Raw genomic sequence first — 21,834 nt, 5'->3', positions numbered from 1 at the left:
ACAAAGCAATCCGAACATATTTACACAATCTTTAGTTCTAAAATTACTGACATGAGATGAAAATGTAAAACAGTTCACAAAACTTGTCAAGTTTCCAACAGGCAGCCCAAAAAAATTACGCTCGTGTTCTACTTCGTGGTCCTACTTAGTAAGGCGAAAGGCTACGTCAGCGCTTGTGCAAAGTAGAACACCTTAAAACCTTTCGTAAGCAAAGTTTCTTTTGTTCAGAGTTACATTAACATAATAATAAAAACAAAGCTTTGAGGAAAAAATCTTTATTATGTAAAAAAAAAAATATTATTTCAGAAACATGTTGCTTTATTTCTCCACTTTCATTGCATCATTTACAAACAATAAATACGAAAGAAATACAAATAAACTAATTTTAAAATCATCAACTTAATACGTTGCGAATGCATTTTATTATTAACATTATTTTTTTTTAATATTTGCTATTGTAGTGAATGTTGAAACGACAAAGGTTTTGTTTTCTGTGAAAAACAATTTATTTTACCTGAATTGAAATATAAAGAAAACAAGTTCGATATATTTATTGTAATGCACATTTATTTATATGTTCACATTTTGTAAAACAGAGCTCATATTTTAACATGTTAGTAACAAATGTGATGTTTACAACTTGTTGCCAATTATTTTTTTGCTTAAAAAATAAACCAGTTTTATTTATTTTAAAACATTTGCTTTTAATAAAAATATAAATGTATCACGTTGCAAAAATTATTTTTTTATTTATATCCACCATGATTCTGTATGTTATAGAAATAAAACTTTCGCTTTAGTTACAAAAAATTTAAATAATTTAAATAGAAATAAAGAGCTTAGTGGAAAAAGGTGGTAAGTGGAATTATCAATGATATTTTAATCAGGGAAAATAGCAAGAAGTTGTTGCATCAATATCATTATATTTATTGTAACGAAATAATTTTTGCTCCCACTATAATTTTTACAGCTTTGCAGGATTTTTATTTCAAAATAAGTAGTGATAAATAAAGTAAAGAAATGAATCATCAACTCCGCCTTCTGATAAATCTATTATAAAATAGTTCAGATGGCACTTTTTTTCTTTTTACACTGCGTTTAGTCTCTCTGTAAATGTCACTTACCCGGTTCTTTCACTCAATATAAAAAATATATATAATATAGTTTTAAAATAATCTTCATTTTCGTATATTTTTACATATTACCAACAAATATAAAGTTATTTAATTCTCACAAACTAATTTTTTATTACAATCTCCATTGCAAATTGAACAACGGATGTTTGATAGCAAAACTGTTAGCACAATATAAAGTTACAAAAGTAATTTCAAACTTATCAGCTTATTTTATTTTATTGTTTACATCGCACTAAACATATTTCATTTTAAGAAAAAAATACACCTTCATAGAATATGTAATCAAACCACTAAAAAAATCTAAAGAATAAATACAAAACACAACAACAATTACAACCACTTTTTCATGTAAAAACTAATTTTGATCTTAGAAAGTAACAGTAAACATAAACAGGGATTTTTTATCCCTATGTAAATTTAATGGTAAAGAATAATTTAAAGAGCATGTAAATTGTCGCATGATTTACTAGTCATGCAGGTTCTCCTCCAGATTCTTTTGATAATGCAAGTAGCTTTGTTGCGAGAAGTTTGAGAGCTGCGATCGCTTCGCTTTCGTTGCTTTTCGGCTATCTTCGCCTTTATTCGGATCTGTGTGATGATTCCAACCAGCAACTCGTCTAATTGATGGTTTATCGCAACCGAAGTTTCAACAAATTTGCATCCTCGTTCCTTTGCTAATGATCTTCCCTCTGTGAAATAATTAAACATAAATTACACAATTAGTAAATTAAAATAATAATAAATTTATTATTCTATAGAGTTTACTACAAATCAAGAATCCTTTTTATCAATAAAAAATAATTTTTAAACGTCTAGAGATTCAATTGATTTTTTGAGATTCCTAATTCAATGACAAAAAGAAGAATTGAAATATAAAATGTAAAACTTGCCAATGGAAAATCGAAACATAAATATGAGAAACAAAGCTAGAAAAACCTCAGTAGCCGAGAGGGGAAAATGATGAAAAAATTTGAAAAAAAGTTGTCGAGAGTGAATCAGGGTAAAATGTATTTCCACTCGCAATGAACAGATGGTGGGGAACTATTATCGTTAACAAGGTAGACAGCATTCATATGAATGAAACAAGATTCCAGGACATCAAAATGAGCTGATGTGACTTGGATGGAAATAATCTTAACATTGTCATAATTGAATTTATGCCCTTGATTCTAACAATAGGCAGCAATTGACGATTTCTCGATTTGTTGATAAGGGACATATCTATCGTGCTCCTTAAGTCTAAATATTAAAGTGTGCCTGATTTGCCCGACGTATCCAAGGTCACACTTACAAGGAATGTGGTAAATGCCCAAACAATTATCAAACCTGATAGAATATCGCTCCCGTGAAAATGACAGCGTGAGGTTTCGCCCTCTATTTCTCGCTCCCGTGATATTGAAGATCTGGAGTGTTCAGTAACGCGACAATAAGAATAAAACTAATTCATTTCTTTTGCCCGGAAAACACTTTATTTCTCATTTTACACACCAGATGGCAGTACCAGGATATTTTTGAAGTAATTGTAGATAGTTTATTTTAAGCTAGATGTCAGCACTAATCAAATACGTAATACAAATACAAAAGTCAAAAAAATAGGCACTTTTATGACCGTTTTCTTGAAAATTAACCGATCGTTAAGGGGTTAAGAAACTTAAATTTAATTTTGTTAAAAGGTCTAAAAATTACTTTAAAACCATTGTTTAAAGCTTTGGATCTTTAAAATATATAAATGCCAAAACAATTATCAAAACTGATAGGATCTTTAAGAAACTGAAATTTAATTTTGTTAAAAGGCCTAAAAATTACTTTTAAACCATTGTTTAAAGATTTGGAGTTTTTTGAACTATAACATAGTACAAATTTACTGCAACTATTTAATGCGATTTTTTTTAATACGGCATCGAAATAACGGGGCCAAAATGGCGGACTGAAGTGTCACGGACTGACTGGAAACGGTCAATGAAGCGAATGCATCGCTTGGTGAAATGACCAGGAAGCATCGGAGTCAAAATAAAAGAAGCATTCAATAATGTTGCCCCTAAAAAATTTTAAAATAATGACGCAGTTCTTAAAGCGGTCATCATCCATATCAGTCTGGTGGCAAAGAGAATAACAAGATGAATTCTTGACTCCAATTCGCATCATAAAGCAAAATTAAGCTATTGATGCGAATAGGATGATTCTGACTCTCCTGTTTCTTGGTCATTTAACTGGGCTGCTTATCGACTAATGGCGGAGATGAAGGGCGTAAGATAAATAAAAAAAAATTATAATAATAAAAGCAAACTCCAAAAAGATTTATTTCTCAAAAGAAATTGATTTATCGCCTAAAAAATTGTAACATATACATTTTTATATAATTCTGCATGTTTTAAACTGAATTTAAAATATTTCATTAGATAAATTGCGTTTAGTTAGACGCGTTTTTCGAGAAAAGAAGTAAAAATACTTCTTTTGAAAGCATCTAAAAACAGTGGATTACCCTGGGGAACAAATACTTTATTGCATTTATACAAATACGTAATCTTGTTTAGTTCGGGTGTTGAGCTTTCAAATCTCAATTGAGTTTTGCTCAATGATTCAAATGATCAGTTTTGCTACAGATTTTTTTTAATGACATTCTTTGTCTATTTTTAATCTAAAGGTTGTAGATAACAGGAGATCACGTGGATGTTATGACATATTTCTAAGGCACATCATCAGAATTAAAATTGCATAGTATCCCATGACGGAAATGCCATCATACGCGGCTAAGGACGCTTCTGTTTCATGACCTATTCAAAAGCGCACAAAAAAACAGTTCATAATGGAAAAGCGCCCCTAGCAGCTTACAACGACATTTCCTGGCATGGACTCTCATACAATTTTAATTTTGATGATATCCCCCAACTCCTCTAGAAGTTTCTAGCAACATTTATGTGATCCCCTGTTATATAAAACGTTTTTAAACATGTACATTTTAACAAAAAAAAAATTAAATATGTCATTTTAAAAAAATGTAGCTCAGAGGAAAGAAAAACCGATTGCAATCAGCTACGGAAAAATATCCAAAATCCGTCAAAAAACTTCTATGCAACAGAAAACAAAACGATTTTTTTCCCAACTGTAATTCAACTTCTTAAACTTTATTCGACTATGTAACTTTCTCAATTATGCATTGTACTTAGGCTTTTCTTCTTAAGTAAGCAAATGGTGAAATATCAAAAACACTTCTCTAAAATTTATTATTTAATATTTAATTAATCAAAATACATAACCGTAATATAAGAAATATTACAAACTGCAGAAATTGATCATACACAAGCTACAAAATTGAAAATAAATTGGAGGACTGTTAAAGTAATTATTAATTCTACGAGAAGATATATATATAAAAAAATCTGTTTTGATGAAGGTTCGCATTTAAGGTTCGCGCAGGCTAATTGAAACTTTATGCTTTTGAATATAAAAATTGCTACATCGTACAAATTTGCATGTGCAAACTAATACTTTTTATGGTGTTACTATGCTAGAAATGTTACTTATTCAAACTACACATTCTTAATCTGATGGCTATTTATACTTTTATATTCAATTGATCTAATTTGAAAAAGAAAAAAGTTAGTCTTTCTATATAAAGAAATACAAAAGAAGTACATGATTTCTTTTTCTTAAAATTAAATATTGTCATAACCTTTCGTTGTAAATAGTAGTTCCAAAGCATACTAAATTTACATCAATTAAAACATGCAATATCAATTAAATGTGTGGATTTTATATTTAAAAATAAAACTATACTCAAACATTTTATAAAATTTAAAAACGATTCAAGTTCTATTCGTTTAGATCCAAAACTATTTTAAATAATAAAATTGCAATTCAAGTAGACATAAATGCGTTTTATTCTTTTTGAGCAATAGAAATAAGGCTCTATTTAGTTTCGAAATCGACCTTCCAAAATCACACATTATGTTCAATCATTCATTCTTTCGTTCATTCATTCATTCATTCATTTACTTATTCATTCATTCTTTCATTCATTCATTCATTCATTCATTCATTCATTCATTTACTTATTCATTCATTCATTTCTTGATTGTATTTTATTCATTTATTGATTGTTTTTTCATTTGTTTACTCTTTTTTTTTTCGCTTTTTCATTCAATCAGTCATTTAATCATTTCTTAAGTTATTCTATTCTTCAGCCATTCAATTATTCATGTTTTTATTTATAGATTTTTTTTTGTTTATTCATTCATTTATTCATAATATTATTTATAATAGAGATATACTTATGATAATGTACGAATACTAAAAAGGATAAATAAAAAAGATTTTGTACATATGATTTTGTACATTAGATTGATTGTACATTTCCAAATAAAAATACATTAAAAATAATATTAATATCTAAATTTAGAATGTTTTATTTTAGTTAAAAAGATAACTATGAAAAATAGGGTCTTTTACTACTGTTCATATACTTTTATGTTTGAAGCATTAACTGTTTAATTATGAAGCATTTGTTGTCTGAGAACAATTTAATTCACGACGAATTCCTTTTTAAGTACAAAACAGCAACCATTCCTTTTCGTTTTAAATCATTTTCTTAGAAAAACGTGACACATTTATCACTTTAAAATATTATCCAATGCCAAAAACGTTGTGTTCATTTACAACAGGTGTAAATTTTCCCTACTTTCTGAAACTCTTTTGGGAATTTAGAACATTTTTTTCATATTTAAATCTAATCCAACCATATTTCTCCCGAGAAAGATTCATATTCATTTATTTTACACGTTAAGATAAAGCAGAATATATGAATTAACGACTCGTATCGTAACGAAATTTATAATATAAAAAATACAACAAAAAAAAAAGATATTACAAAGCATTTTTATTTAGCCTCTCAATCAACGAAACTTAATCTACACTATTAGATATTTCTCGGGAAAAAAACGGTTAAATAACAATTTATTTTATTGTTATTTTTTCACATTCAAACAAATAAGATGGTATTCAAACTATTTACTGAGAGAAGAACCGTTTATTAACTGCTTTCACCTAATACGGTTAAACAACCAGAATTTTATAGTGCCAACTAGACTACCTAACGAAACTACTTAGCTCGTTGTAGATGGGTACATGCTATAGCCGAGATGACTAATCTGTCAATCTCATGATCTACAGAGCGTAGGTTCGAGTCCCAGCGTTGACACCACAATATTAAATCCATTCCTATAAACACATGAAGAGTTTCCAGTGTTCTGCGTTCACCCTCTCGTGATACTGTGCTATTAGGATATGATACTCTCATTCACACATAGATGGCAGCACCATGAAACTGCTATTTCCAATGCCCAATTCAATTTCTTTTTTATAGTTTCGAAACCATGCTAGATGTAAATGGTTAAAAACATATAGTTTTGTATTCATTGCTTTTTTGCAATACTACTTGCAAGTTGCTTCAACACCATAAACGTAAAAAATTTCCTTTACCGTTAACTTTACGTATAATTGGATGGGCAGATTGATGCCAGTAATTTTTTACCATAATTTCAGAATAAAAATGCTAGTAGTGTATATTTTGATATAACTTTGCATATTTTATAGTTTTAAGCAATAAAAAACAACTATTATCGAGCACTCGGAATTAAATAGCTTCTTCATATAAAAAAAAATAAAGAAAGAAGGAAAAACGCGAAAGGCTTGGTGTAAAAATCAATTTATGTACGATATACATTTCCAAACATTAGAAAAATATTCAAAAATATATACTTTTAAATGGAATTCCCCTTTAAGAGTACTTAATCATTTTCTTAAACAAGTTTTTTTTTCCATTTTCGGAAAGCTTAGAATGTGTAAAATTATCTGTCAGAGACATTTTTCCGAAATCTGAAATTTTAAGAAAATAAGACGATCGATACTAAGTTCCGTAATAACTCAGTTTGTTACAGTGGTAGCATAAGTTTTAGAAATACTCTAATATGATTCAAATTCGCGCCATATTAAAATTGCAGCAATTTTAAGAGACTAACTATTCCAGAAAAATTCTAGAAATGTAATATACATAATTTCTCATTTTCCTGGAAATGATAATTTTCAATTTTTATCAGATTTCATGAAATTTTAGGAATTGTCGTCTTCTTAATATAGAGTAAGTTTTAATTCCTTTATTTTGATTTTTTTTCCTGGTTTTTAAAGGTTTTTAAAAGTTTTATTTATTCAAATATTTTATTTTTAAATAAATACATAAATAACGGCGACGATCTCGTTTGAAATAATGACTTGACGATTACGTTGATAATAATGGTTGATGTCAATGGAAAAATGTTGACAAATATTTTTGCTGTAAAGTTGTTTCGAAGAACGGGGTTTATTTTGCACATTTGCAACTTCCACACTGCACAAGTATTTAGAAAATAGAAACTAATTCAGATAATTCTTATGAAAAAAATTGTGAAAAAAAAAACTCAACCTAGTTACGCTATAAAAATTCGTCATCAAATTACAGTGAAATGTGGACACACCATTCTTGCATCATCCGTAAAATTAATTTCACCGTAAAATCCATTTTTACTGTAAAGTTTTATGCAGTATATTTCACAGCAAGAACTATTTATGAACAGTAACTCAGTGATTTTGCAATAAATGCTACAGTGAAAATTATGGAGACCAGATTTTTTGTTCCGGGGACTTATACGGTAAAAATGAATATTACGGTAAAATGTACCGACACTCTGACTTCCGGTACTTCTTAGCATAAATTGATATGGAATTTTTTACGGTGTACCATTTTTGCACATTGATTTTTTTAGATACCAATCCAATCCTGTGATCAACTAAAACAAAAACATACATTAGAAGCACTACCTCACTTGTCTATACAGTAATGGTTTAGCTTCTCTCCCACTCCCGAATATGTAAAATAAATATTTTTCTACATATATTCCATACATTCATATATCATATAATTTGTGAGCACTTTTTATATGACTGAAAAGCTTGATACCGTTTTTAAAATTACCTCAAAATAAAAAAGTGAACAAAAAGTATAAAAATTGTAAAATTACTTTGCATTAAACTTGCAATTGTTGCTAAATTGTTTTATATACTAATTTATTATTTAATTGAGATTATTTGCAATTAATTTGTACTCTTTACAATGATATTTATAAAAAGTGTACATTTCGGTTATCAGGCTCATAGAGATTCAAATATCTTTTTTTGCATTTAATTTTTTTTGTTGTTTTATTTAATTTTTAGGTGTTTAAAAATCTAAATAAAAAAATTTAAAGTTGGTGGGTAACTAAAGTTTTCTTAGTCTTTCCATTTGCGCCTGACTAGCCGAAAAGTACCCGAAAAAGCTTTTCAAAATGGTGGACCAAACTGAAAACTGCAAAAAATTATTTTGTATTATACTTGCAATGAGTGCTGAAATTTTTTATATACTAATTTATTATTTAATTGAAATTATTTGCAATTAATTTGTACTTTTTGCAATGATATTTACAAAAAAGTGTACATTTCTGTTACCGGGCGCATAGAGATTCAAATATCTTTTTTTGCATTTATTTTTTTTTATTTATTTAATTTTTAGGTGTTTAAAAATACAAATAAAAAAATTAAAAGTTGGTGGGTAACTAAAGTTTTCTTAGTCTTTCCATTTGCACCTGACTAACCGAAAAGTACCCGAGAAAGCTTTTCAAAATAGTGGACCAAACTGAAAACTACAAAAAAAAAAATTTTGCATAATACATGCAATGATTGCTGAAATTTTCAATATGCTAATTTATTACTTAATTGAGATTATTTGCAATGAATCTGTACTTCTTACAATGATACTTATTAAAAAGTATACTTTTCGGTTACAGGGCGCGTAGAGATTCAAATATCTTTTTTTGCATTTAATTTTTTTTATTTCATTTTTAGGTGTTTAAAAATATAAATAAAAAAAATTAAAAGTTGGGGGATGACTAAAGTTTTTTTAGTCTTTCCACTTGCACCTGACTAACCGAAAAGTACTCGAAAACGCTTTTCAAAATGGTGAACCAAACTGATAACTACAAACTTTTGTCCAAGGTCAAATAATAAGAAAAAACTTCCGAAATAAATTTCTCTTATATGTAAACATGTTCGAAACATATTATGTGATTTCCAAAAGGAATTTTAATTAAAATTAGTTGCACGATTTTTAAAAAGTTGACGGAAAAAAAATATGTTAATTTACAAATCTAATTAAGTTAATTTACAAATCTCTTAATCTGTTAAAATTGATTTACAAATCTATATCACTGAAAAAATGTAACTGACAGCAGCCTCGCAACGAATCTGGCTTCCATTATTCTTGTTTTTAAATACAAAATTGACTTTCTGTCATAATTCAGAGGTTTACTAAGCAACCTTCATAATGCATGTTGTGTAATTTTTAAGTCTAAAAAAAGAAGATCTTACCCACAGTTGTGACGGTTCTGAGTCTAGCAAGATCTGTTTTATTTCCAACCAAAATAGCTGCTTTCGAACCAAATGTTGTTTCAAGTTTGGAGAGAATTTGGCGGGCTAGGATGTAGCTTCGGCGATTGGTTACGGAATAAACAATTAGAAATGCATCTGGCAATGATTCCTTATTTTTAATCTGCAATAATAAAACAATTTTATTAAGAAGACAATTGCAAATTGTCACTGACACAATGCAAAATCACATATATGTTCAAAGGTAACATTGCAATTTTTGTCTAATTTTAAACATGCATCTCTAAAATTGCATCATAATATTCCGCGATCGGTATTAGACCATCTAGAAGTAAACATTACATTTTGATCATATATGCTTATGTTGTGATATGTGATAATCATATATGCTGATACATAAGATTTATGTTGCATTTCGATCAAATAATAGTTGACATTCTATCTGCGAGGTCTGTTATGTGTATTTATCAAACTTGTACGTTTTCAGATACATTTTTTAATTAAAATATCTTTCACGTTTCACTTATTGGTATGCTGAAAGTTTAAATTTTCTCCCCAAATAATTTAAAAATATATCTAAGTAATTTAAGAAAAAATGCCTTGAAAAGATTTTAAATTATCTTTCAAAATCTATTGATGTCAAAACTTAAATATGAATGAGTTGATTTAAAAAAAAAGCCTTGCGAAAAACTTTACTTTGGCCTTTACAAATAGCAAATTATTTTTAATTTTTCTCCCTTTTTCAAATTTGATTGGCCAAAGCTCAAACAATGAGATTAAGAATAAAACAAAGTATACATTTGTTTAAAAAACTAATTTCTAAAATTCAAATTACAACTCCCGTAATGGACTTGATCTCACTTAACAATTTCAGTGAAATTTATTTTGTTTTGATAAAATTATCAAAGCAAATTTCGGTGCTATCGAAAACCCTGTTACGCCGTACACAAGGAAGATTTGCACAAGGAAATTTACAAATAAGCATTTTTTGGTATAATAATAATAATGATGCTTTATAAAGTCTATGCTAAATTTCGTATTGTCGCATTAATTTCCAACAATAATAACCATTACTTTAACTTTATCTAATATATAAAAAGCATTTAAAAAATTGCGAATTATACCAAATCATCCAAACTGAAAAAAATAGGTACGGTCAAAACTATAAGAACATGGTTAAATCAACCATGTTTCGGGCACTATGGGAAGTTTTAAAATCTTGGTAACTTTCACCAAAGCGCTTTGGTAATGATTTCGGTAAAATTAACAACAAAATATCTTTTTATAATATGAGATAAAGTTTGACAGTTTCATCCTACCTTAGAGAACGGCGTAAAAATCTTTTATTCGGTTAAATTTATTTCTCTATTTAGTATTGTTTACTAAATGTATGGTAATAAAAATTTCGAAAACTAAAATTAATAAGAATAAATAGAAAAATGACCAAATAAAAAGTACCATTAAGTACCATTATTATCTGAATTATGTTCTTTTCAACAAAAAATTCCATTATCGTACAAAACGATAATTTTAACCATTATTTTTTTCTCTGTGTAATAATTGTATTTTCTTTTATTTATTTAAGAAAATTAATTTTAAATATATAAATTTTATTAAATATTTATAATGATAATATTATTTTTTCATTGATATTTTCAATGTTTGTTTTTATTTATTTTTTATATAAAGTAAATACAAAAAAAATTTCTAAAAAAAATATATAAATATAACATTTTGAAAAAAAAAAATTTTATTTCCATTCATTTCAAGAAAAGGTTCTTACTTTCGTAAGGAAAAGTACAATTTATTCTTAAAATAACTCTCTCTTTTTTACTCTTGCTATCTAAGTAATTTTTTTTAAATCTTGCTTTTCCAAAAGTAATATATAATATAAATTAGAAGCATTTTTTTCTTGGAAACAATTTTGGTTAATAAGTATTCATAATATGTTTTGAATAGTAAAACAGCTATTTAACATTTTGCGAGAGATGAAAAAAAAATAATATTTACGTGTAGAATGATATAATTAGATTGTTGTTTCATTTTTCCGCAAGTCATTGATAGTCTACATTCAACAATCCTAAAAAGTAGAAAGCTAATTTTTTTTTAATTTCTGAAATTGATATTACATACCTTGTCTTCGACAGAGATGTACTCCGATATTTCCAATTCTGTTTCCTCTCCATCTAGCGATACAACAACGCTTTTATGCACTGATTCATCTGAAAATACATATAAAAAGCATTAACGATCAAAATAGAGCATTCGAATTGTAAGCTGATTTATCGCTTTGAAATCGGTAAATTAGCACAAAAGCATTACTATGTAACCTCTTATAAAGTAATTTAGCGGATCGTACTTAGTAGTTTTTCATACAATACAATTCGAGTAATATATCCATTTTTTTACATTTTGAGTAATTTATTAAAAGAATAAATGGTGAGACATTTTTTTTTAATTTAATCTCAGAAAAATATGTTCTTCGTTAAACCATAATATCGTTCAAAATTTCTGCAGTCTTAATAAGGTGTTACATTGGACAGTTTTAATAAAGTGGAAATTTAGTATAATGCAACCGAATTTCATAGGAACTATTAAGTAGCCTAATCTAACAGTGAATTTAAGCAAATTCGAACAATTGAACCTACATGACCTCCTTGGCGGACAACTGACTGCTGTAGTTTATATTAAATTTACTTTTTCATTTTATTTTGTCAACTATTTGAAGAACATAATTGGTTTATTTATTCCGTGTTTTCTAAAGTTAATTCTTCGATTTGCCAATTCACTGATTTTCTTATTCATAGCGTTGATTCCCTGGATCACTGATTCATTAATCTTTTCAGTCATAAGAATATTTAATGGTGATAGCTGAATTCTATATGCTCTTTCTCTAGACTTACATAGTTTTTATTTTTTGCTATAAATTAGTATTTTAATACAACTTGCAGAACATAACCATTTGACTAAATACGATAATTTCCTAAATCACTTCTCTGAATCATCAATTCAGTGATTTTCTGATTCATGGCGTTGATTCCCTGGATCGTTGATTCATTGATTTTGCTCTCTATTTTTCTTTCATTTTTTCTCCAGTTATATTTAATATACTCGTTCTGGTTACGACGAGCTGTTCATTAAAAAAATATTAAATGTGTTTAGCTAAAGGCTTGAGTTTACTATTACGTTGAATTAATTTTTTGATCAGGTTTAATTGCATTAATTATTATTGTACGTCACGTGAAATTTTAATTGTACGTCACGCGTGTGTATCGAACAGATTAGCTGCTCACGCGTGTCGTCGCACGCAAGCATCCAGTTATGATTTGTTTATTAATTTTTAATTTTTTATAATTTCAAATAATCAGATCATAACCATTTCTTTATTTTGTAATTTTTAATTGATTGCTTGTTTCAAATTGTAAAAATATGTATTCAAAATATTACTATTTTCGGAACTTTTTTTTTACAATTTTATAGCAAATCCGCATAGATAATACAAAATGTACTATTGCAGTAAAGGTCAATCTACTTAAAAGCAATCTTTAACTCAGTTCGAAAAACCTTAAGTATAGCAGACAGTGCCAAATTTACTCAGTCAACTCTTAGAAAAATACAAGCTCCTTTCTTTTAATAAACCGAAACCCTAAAATACTACGGCCCACTAGATTAGTAGTCTTTTCGGTAGATATTTTTAGTTTAAAACAAATTAATGAATTAAGAATATAATAAAAAAGTCATGAGAATAAGCTCTAAAAAAAAGTCTAGCTACAATTTTTTTAAAGGATATAAATGCTGTCATCTGTGTGGATTTGAAACAGTATTTCACCATGTGCGTTTCATATTTTAAAAATATTGTGCCGTTGAGATAATAAGCTCGTGATGAAAAGCAAAACCACTCTCGATATATACGGGTGCGTTGAATAACAACTTTAGTAACAAAAAAAATCACTTCAAGTTATTTTTAAACAAAATCTTTATTTTTGTAATATTATAGCGTTTAAGTATATTTTTTTCATCAACTAACTTGGGAACTTTTTTACTCGTTTTTAAAGTAATGTTCTATTTTGATAATTCTTTGTGCCTACACTTCTCAAGTGAAAATGTTGAAACTGCGAGTTTCATTAAGTATATGATTCGTTTGTTAAAAAAATGTCTTTTTATAACTTTATCGATAATATTGATAGCTCTGAGGAATAATTTTTTATTGCTACATTCAAAAAAATACCTGATCTTTCCTAATTTGGGTGTGGAATTTTCAAATCTAAAATTATTTTTGCTAATAAAGCAAAAAAAAAATTTTTTTAAATAACATTTTAAAGTCTATTTTTTGACAAAATGTAGAAGTTTGAAAACGTTACATATTACAAGGTATCGCGAAAATGGCAAGGCAAACTAGAGAAGTTGGAGCACATCATCACGCTTAAAATTACATTGAAACCCACACTCGGAAATGTCACAGTACGCAGCTAGGGGCCCTATTGTGGTCCCTTCAAAAGCAAGCGACGAAACAGTTTAGAATAAATAAGCACCTCTAGTGCGTATGACATTTCTAGGTATGGGTTCCTATGAAATTTTGATCCTGATAATATGTTTTAACTCTACTAGAAGTTTGTCACGATATATATGCTACCTCCTGTTATTTGTCTGGTACAACAAAAAACGTCACTTAAAAAATCTGTAGTTTTGGAACAAAATGAATTACAAGTTTAAAAAAATTGAAATAATTCTGAATAAGGCAAGATCAAGTATTTGTAGAAATGCAATCTCATGTAGTAAAACCATATTCTATTGATAATTTTTTTTAAAAAATCATTTTCAGAACCAAGAATAAATAGCTCCCGGTACACTGTATATAATAAATTTCAGTAACTGTAAATCCTTAATTAAAGTACTAAGACTTGAGTGAAATTCAAATTTAAAAATATAATACTACACTAAGAAAAAAGTATAGTCAAAATTTCCAGATAACTAAATTTACAAGGTTTCTGGTTCTATAGAAACACCAAATATCTCAGTAATTTCTACTGAAGCGCTTTGATATTAATTTTGATGAAATTAACAATAAAGTAGGTTTTATAATATGTAATAAAATTGGGTAACTGTAGTGAAATTTGGTTTTTTATCATCATACCTTAGCGCGTGGCATTTGCTTTCCGTATAATAATAAAACCATTTATTCATTTGAATTTATTTGTCAGCTTTGTATTTTTTACCAAATGGGAGTTATAAGAGCTATAATTATGAAAATCAAAATTTCCGCTAAACTTTTATAAAATGAACGGGAAAACTAACAAATAAGGGTTTAAATACGGTATATTTAGGTTTTATTATAGCTAGAATTGTGGCTTTTTCTTTACCATAAATGTCTTTCCAATATTTTACGATATTTTTACTAGAATTTGTTCTCCGTTTAATTATAAAAACCATTTATTCGGTTATATTTGCTTTTCAGCTTTGCATTTGTTTACAAAATGTGGATAATAAGAGCTATAATTTCAAAAATCAAAATTTCCTGTAATCTGTTACAATGTGAACGGTAAAAAACTATCAAATAAATGGTATAAATACCGTATATTTTGATTTTAATATGACTTTCTTTTACCACGAATCTCTACAAATTTCTGAAAATGGTATTTTTATAAGAATTTTTTCTGCATGCAATTATAATAACATTTAATAAGTACTGATTACTATTTACAAATTAAATTACCAGATCGATTAATATCAAAGACAAAAATATTTTCTAAGTGTAAGAATAATTGAAAAAATTTATATGCATAAATTAAAACTTTAAATATGGAAGAAATATAATAAATTTAAGTGTGATTTTGTAGCTTATTTCATATTTACAGGAAGTCAAATTTGCAGAAGCAAAACTTTTGTAGACAAAAAATGATGAAAAGGAATTGACTGAAGTCTGTATTATTCCTTTAAATCTAATCTAAAAGCATGTTTTAATTAATTTTGCATACATAATATTATCCAAAATTAAACAATTCTACGCTATAGTATTCGCAATTTACGTAGTCCTTAGAATTACAAAATAAATAATCGATTCAGTAAAACATTTTTGCATTCAGTTTAAAAGACTGCGAAAAACTAATTCGGACGAAAACGTTCCAGTTATTTCAATCTCAGTAAAACTTGAAATATCGAGCGAGTTGTTTTTAAACGGAAAACATTTAAAATGAGTCTCAATTAGGAATGTTGCCAAAATGAAACTTTCCTCATTTATTAAATTTAGTTTGTTTTTAAGACTTGAAATGTCGTGTGACTCAACCTATACGAATTCCTTTCTTTTTGCGAAGAAATTTTCCTAACAGCCCAAAAAACATCGTTTATCTTTTAACATCTCTTAACTACAACAACTTCTTTTTTCTGAATACTCAAGCTATTTCACATTTCGCACCAGACTATTTTTATATGTAATTGTGACAAATTATGTTAATGCGTTTTTATAGGTAGTTATTTTTAATGTTAATACTTCTATTTTTCTTTTAAAAGAAATGTACTTTATATCTTGCGTAGTATTTGACGTAGAATTTTTTAATAAACATATTTTTCATGTTTTTTTCAATTATTTTGTATTAATTTCAGTCAAAATAAGTGAAATATATAATATTTAGTATTTTTCAATTCCTACTATTAGTTCACACTCTCCTTATATATATTTATATATCTTGTTGAAATTTTTAATTAAATTAATCAATCAATCGTTAATCAATTAATCAATCGTTCAATTAATAAAATACTTTTTATACATCCACTGAAGTTCAAATACATTTTTTTGAACTTGCAGTGAATATCACTTGATGTTAATACATTTTTTTTCAAATATTAATTCATTAATTAATATTAATTGATTGAATTTAATTAATTGAATTTAATTAATTGGATTTAATTAATTATTTTTAGTTTTACATGAGAGAAAACATTTCTCTTACATTTTGCCACTTAATATTGTGATTCTGTCATATGTATATACATATTTATATTAATTGTAATTATTTAATAAAAAGTAACTAAAATTAAATTTTTCTTTCTTATCCCAAGTACGAATCGACTTAAAAAAAAATTTTATATTACTTGAAATAATTGATGGTTTAAAATACGGCATAAACACCTGTGTCTTTTTCTGCGTTTAAGGTGAAATCTTCCAAACACGGCTCTCTTCCAAATTAGAATTTTTCAAATTTGCACTTATGTACAGTTATTCCGATCAAAGAGAAACAGTTATTTATCATTGACATTTCTTTAATTTACAAAATCAGTTATTGATAAATTTCTGAATATGAATGAAAAAAATTTTCAAACTATACTTTTTAGGGATTTTATATTTTAGTACAAATATAATTCCAATAACTTAGCAGATTTCATAACTAACTCGTAGACTGTTTTTTTATAAATGAAAATTACCAAAAAACATTTTTACTTGTAATTAGAGAGTCAGAAAAAAAGAATAAAGGGACACCAGTGTTCCATCTGCGTCAAAGAGTTCAGCAACGAGTTTCGGATTACAATTTCAGACCGGATTCTATATCATAGGTATGAACTTTCTTATAAATTTGTAAATGTTCTTTTTTTGATAAATACAAGTTCGAATTTTAATCTTTTATGCACTTTGTGTGTTTTAAGTGCTAATAAAGAAAATTTTATTATACAGATAAATTAATAACAGAATAAATAAATAAAGGAAATTTTATTATACTGATTGAATGAGTATCGAGATATGAGTAAGAGTTTAAAACTTGCAATTGATTTTTTTTTAAATATGTTCTTTAATTTATGTTTATTTTTATGGATACATTTAAAAATAGAAACTCTTTGTACATTTTCTACACTACATTGTAATCGCAAGCCTTTAAGTCTTGTGAATTTTGAAGAGCAAAGCAAAATGTAGCGTAAAACAAAAAAAAATTGAAAAAGTCACTTAAAATTGCGAAACGTTTCGAACAAATTTGTATTCTGAAAAAAAAAACTTTAGATTAAGTTCATTAACAAATATAGCACTTTCAGCAAAATAAGTTTTGACTCTGTAGTTGTACTCTTGCGGCCTGTAGAGCGGCCCGTATAATATTTTTTTCAACAAATATAACACTTAATAATTCTCAAACTTGTTATAAAATGTTCGGGTGTTTTTTTATTTTGTCTTAATTCTTGTACATTTTTGTACATTTATAAAGGTTTTGTACAGTAAAACAAAATGTAACCTTAAAGTGAACACCTAAAACAAGCGTCTGCGACCTTTATGATTTTTCAGTATGGAGAGAAAATTGAAGCTATTTTTCTTCTATTCACTTTGATATAAAATTATAACAGATGTAAATTTAGTTACAAAATGTTTTTTACAAAATTATTTAAAATCACTTTCAGTCATAAAATCATTTTGAAATCACTCTCATTAATTTTATATGCAATAAAGTTCTCAACATTTGCAAACCTAACCTTTATTTTCAAATAAATAAAATATTTATGCCCCGTGCAGTTTTAGAATTTACAAAAAAAAAGCAACTTTGAAACATTATTTGTTTATAAACTTCAATATCGGTTCTTAACAGAGTCGATGGCCGCGGGTTCGAATCCTGCTCAGGGCAAGGATGTTTCTTTCTCTCTCTGTGTGTGTGTTCTATGTCCTTCGTGTGTATGATTGTGTGAATGTGACCCGCCCTATAAACGGATTTGTGGTTGTGTGACGTGGGCGACGCTGCTCCACCGCCGTGGCTTCTCCACAGGTGCCCACTGAAAAACGAGAAGAGAGTAGCAGTTCTGGCATTCCAGAGGCCAATGGGTCTACGTCCCAAGTGCCCGTCGTTAAAAAAAAATTAATAAATAAAAAAATAATAATAAAAAAAAAATCGATTCTTAAGAATCATCAAATGATTGAATGAATATTTGTACATTTTGTTAAATTTTTATATTTATTTTAATATTATTCCTTTAATTTACATATTACTCAATTATTAGTAACTTAAATTCACTATAAAACACAAGAAATATTATTTATCATAGAATTCTTCTGATTTTGAAATTAGATTCAGATATTAGAGTTTTAAGATACATATATATATGCATCAAATTCAAACTTTTTACAGAAAACAGAAAAGTCATTCAATAGTATGAAAATTACTAAAGAGTTTAGGTAAAATATTTGTATATTTTGTATAGGAAATCAAAATCAAAATGTTATAAAATACTTTAATCTATTCACAAATATCAAATTTCATTGAAATCTAAAAATAATGAATACCATGCAATAAGGAATTCATTAGTTTTGTTCCCATAATGACCACTTCACCGTATTATAGTATGCTGTAATTGTATTTTTCAGCACTCTCAATTTAGCAATTTTAAAAAAAAAATTTAATGCAGTATTAAATAGTAAGGAATATTAAATTTGCATTTCTTGTTAGTCAAATCAGTTTACGAGCGTCATTTTCTTGAAAATCAGAGAGCAGTGCACACTTTAGTTCAAAACTCATTTTACGGTTTTAAAATGACTAAACTAACATTCATGTTAACAGATTAAAACAATGCACATCTACTAAAATTGAAAAAAAAAGTATGAATACGCAATCTGTAATTTCAAATTAAAGCCATTGTATCTTATATGACACCAGTGGTAGGAAACAAAAAACTTCAGCAACAAAAAACAATCTATAGTATGAATGTTGTGCTTTATAAATGATTATGGATAGTATATATCAATTAGGATAGTCAGTATCATATTATGAGGAAAAAAGTAAAAACCTAAAAAAATCTATGATACTATGGAGAGTGTGCATAATGACTGATTATGGATAATATAAATCAATTAGGACAGTCTGTATCATACTATGAAGAGAAAAGAGAAAACGTAAAACAAAATGTGATACAACAGACAGAAAAATTAAATATAAAAGGATGACACTATATGTAGAAAAAGGAAAACATAAAACAGTGTAGGATACTATGAATACGTGAAGGGAAAACATAAAACAAAATGTGATACAATTGACAGAAAAGAGAAAATATAAAACGACGTAGGACACTATATGTAGAAAAAGGAAAGTATAAAACAGTGTAGGATACTCTGAATACGTGAAGGGAAAAGATAAAACAAAATGTGATACAATTGACAGAAAAGAGAAAATATAAAACGATGTGGGACACTATATGTAGAAAAAGGAAAACATAAAACGGTGTATGATACCATGAATAGGAAAGAGAAAACATAAAACAACAAGGGAAACTAAATGCAGTAAAGAGAAAACTTAAAACCATGCATTACATATAGGCAGAAAAAGGGAAACATAAAACGGTATATGATAGTATAGGCAGAAAGCGTAACGCAATATGCAGTATGTCGGTAATGCCATGGTGCACTTTTGACCGGTCACAGGACAAAATTGCACCATGATTTTACGGATATACATAATAGGCTCGACATAATACATGACATAATAGGCAGAATGGCATAATAGGCAAAAACGGGAGAATAAAAACAGAAAAAGCACTAACCTTTCCAAGTTTCATACTGGCATATATATTCAGAAGTCATGAACTGGTTTCTAATCGATGTCTTTCCAACTCCATTCATTCCCAATATCCACACTGAATATTTGGGTGGTTCCTTTGTTTCAGGAACAGTTGAGGAAGCAGATGGAACTGGAGTAGTAACCGGTGAAGCCGATGCTGAAGCAGCTTCATCTGTTGTAAAAGCTGGAAAAGCATTCTCCTTTTCGGATCCAGGGGATGTCGGTGTCGAACTTAGAGATGCAGATCTCGATTTGCACCGGAAAGAATCTCCCCTGTTGACCACACCCTTAGAAGTTATGCTAAAGTTCCTTACCAGGTGAAAATCTCCTTCATCCCCTGATGGAACAGACAAGGAGTGGCTGATGCTTGACCGTTGATTTAGACTCGCCTTAGTGTCCAGTTGAGAACCACTTAGGGAATGTGGTATATGTGCTGAATGGCGTTTAGCTCTTAATGATCGCGAACGAGCGTGGTTCGTTCGCGTACCACTTGGAGAGTCCGAAAATTGAATAGCTGAGGCTCGCCTGCGGTTTCCAGGGCTAGGACTTTTGGTAACCATTCTGAATTTAGGTGCACTAAGTCTGTCTCTAGAGCCATTATCTTCTAGAATTTTCTCTGATGATCTGCTTCTAGATTTTGAAGGGGAACGCGACATTCTGCTATTAGATCTACTTTGTTGATGCGTCATGGTTATATGCTCTTTTTTTTAGTTCAGAACAAGAGTTGAAAGTTTGGCTTATAACTTTTGAATTTATTGCATATTTTATGCTACTTTACTAGTTAGGTCATTTATCGTTTATTTATTTTTTACAATGTCTGTTCGAAAAGTCTTCACACTTATATTACTTTTTCTTTATTCACCAGCAAAAATGGAAAATTATCTTCTTTTTTTTTAATTTTGATCAACAACAAAACGAAACTAAAATTTCACACTTCACCTAAACTTGCAAAATTGCTTTTGTCAGTCATGTTTGCAAGCAATTGTCTGGAAACTTTTAGAGTAAAAATAACGTTACACTTAAGAGGAGCATCAATTCAAAGAAGAAACAATAGTTGCTTCTTTTTAGAGGCAAAAAAAAATACTTAGTCGCAACTGCAGAAGATCAAAGAAAAGTGGGAGTCCCACGCTTTTTCAGGCACATGCGATCCTTAGAAGCAAATTTTGGCATCTGTCCTGCCTCACCTGGGGCACAACGACATCAAATCGCAGGAGCTCACTTGACATGCGCGAACGTTCGTCACAACCTTCACAGTCCAATAAATTTGAGTGACGTCATCCTAGCTGCTGTTGCCAGCCAAAAAAGATGCAACTTTTTCCTGCTTTTCGTCGCGATGTCTGTTTTTTCTTATTTTAGGGTACCTAAACTGTTGATAGGTTTGGGTAAACACAGGCTAACGTCCTTCATGCTCCTAATATTTTAGAAAGAAGGGTTGTCAAGAAAAAGAAAAGAATCCCGAAAGTGTCTGGGATTTCTTTTTTACGCCAATTTCAGCTGTCTTATCGAAAGCAAGCAGCTGTTAAGGTAGGGAAAAAAAGAGGCTTTTAACTTACAATGGATTGCTCTTAAAAACATCTGCTGAGAACGAAACAGTGCTTTGATGGCTGAAGACTTTTATGAGACTTCTTGATTACTTTGTTCCTTTTACACTACATCAAACGCCCAAGAAGCAATTAGCTTCTTAAAGATTAGCGTTGCTTTAGATTAGCATTCATTATTGAAAATGTTAG

General features: G+C 28.4%; 1 protein-coding gene across 2 annotated transcripts; it reads right to left on the bottom strand.

Moving 5' to 3' along the window:
- Positions 1–259: 259 nt before the first annotated feature.
- On the bottom strand, positions 260–21,293 carry LOC110282384 (GTP-binding protein REM 1). 2 transcript variants are annotated; one of them, XM_043044282.3, is made up of 4 exons: positions 20,088–21,293; positions 11,721–11,809; positions 9,570–9,750; positions 260–1,825 (listed from the first exon to the last, which is right to left on the bottom strand). In XM_043044282.3, the coding sequence occupies exons 1-4, from the start codon at positions 20,791–20,793 to the stop codon at positions 1,572–1,574; spliced, it is 1,230 nt and encodes a 409-aa protein (XP_042900216.1). In that variant the 5' UTR covers positions 20,794–21,293; the 3' UTR covers positions 260–1,571. The 2 variants fall into 2 exon arrangements, 1 of the variants encoding a protein (XP_042900216.1); XR_015429280.1 differs by lacking the exon at positions 260–1,825 and adding an exon at positions 9,012–9,349 and having other exon boundaries at positions 9,398–9,750; positions 20,088–21,280.
- Positions 21,294–21,834: the final 541 nt, after the last annotated feature.

Source organism: Parasteatoda tepidariorum, chromosome 9 (assembly GCF_982258835.1).
Source record: "Parasteatoda tepidariorum strain Cologne lab strain chromosome 9, Ptep-v5.0, whole genome shotgun sequence".
NCBI classification, from domain to species: domain Eukaryota; kingdom Metazoa; phylum Arthropoda; class Arachnida; order Araneae; family Theridiidae; genus Parasteatoda; species Parasteatoda tepidariorum.
The sequence above is the reverse complement of the archived record's forward strand: the minus strand, read 5'-3'. Positions and strand labels throughout refer to the sequence as shown.

Coding starts and splice junctions, on each gene's coding strand:
- LOC110282384 (XM_043044282.3), bottom strand. CDS start 20,793: ATGACGCATCAACAAAGTAGATCTAATAGCAGAATGTCGCGTTCCCCT. Junction 9,751..11,720: donor ACATCTCTGTCGAAGACAAG/GTATGTAATATC, acceptor TTATTATTGCAG/ATTAAAAATAAGGAATCATT. Junction 1,826..9,569: donor CAGAACCGTCACAACTGTGG/GTAAGATCTTCT, acceptor ATTATTTCACAG/AGGGAAGATCATTAGCAAAG.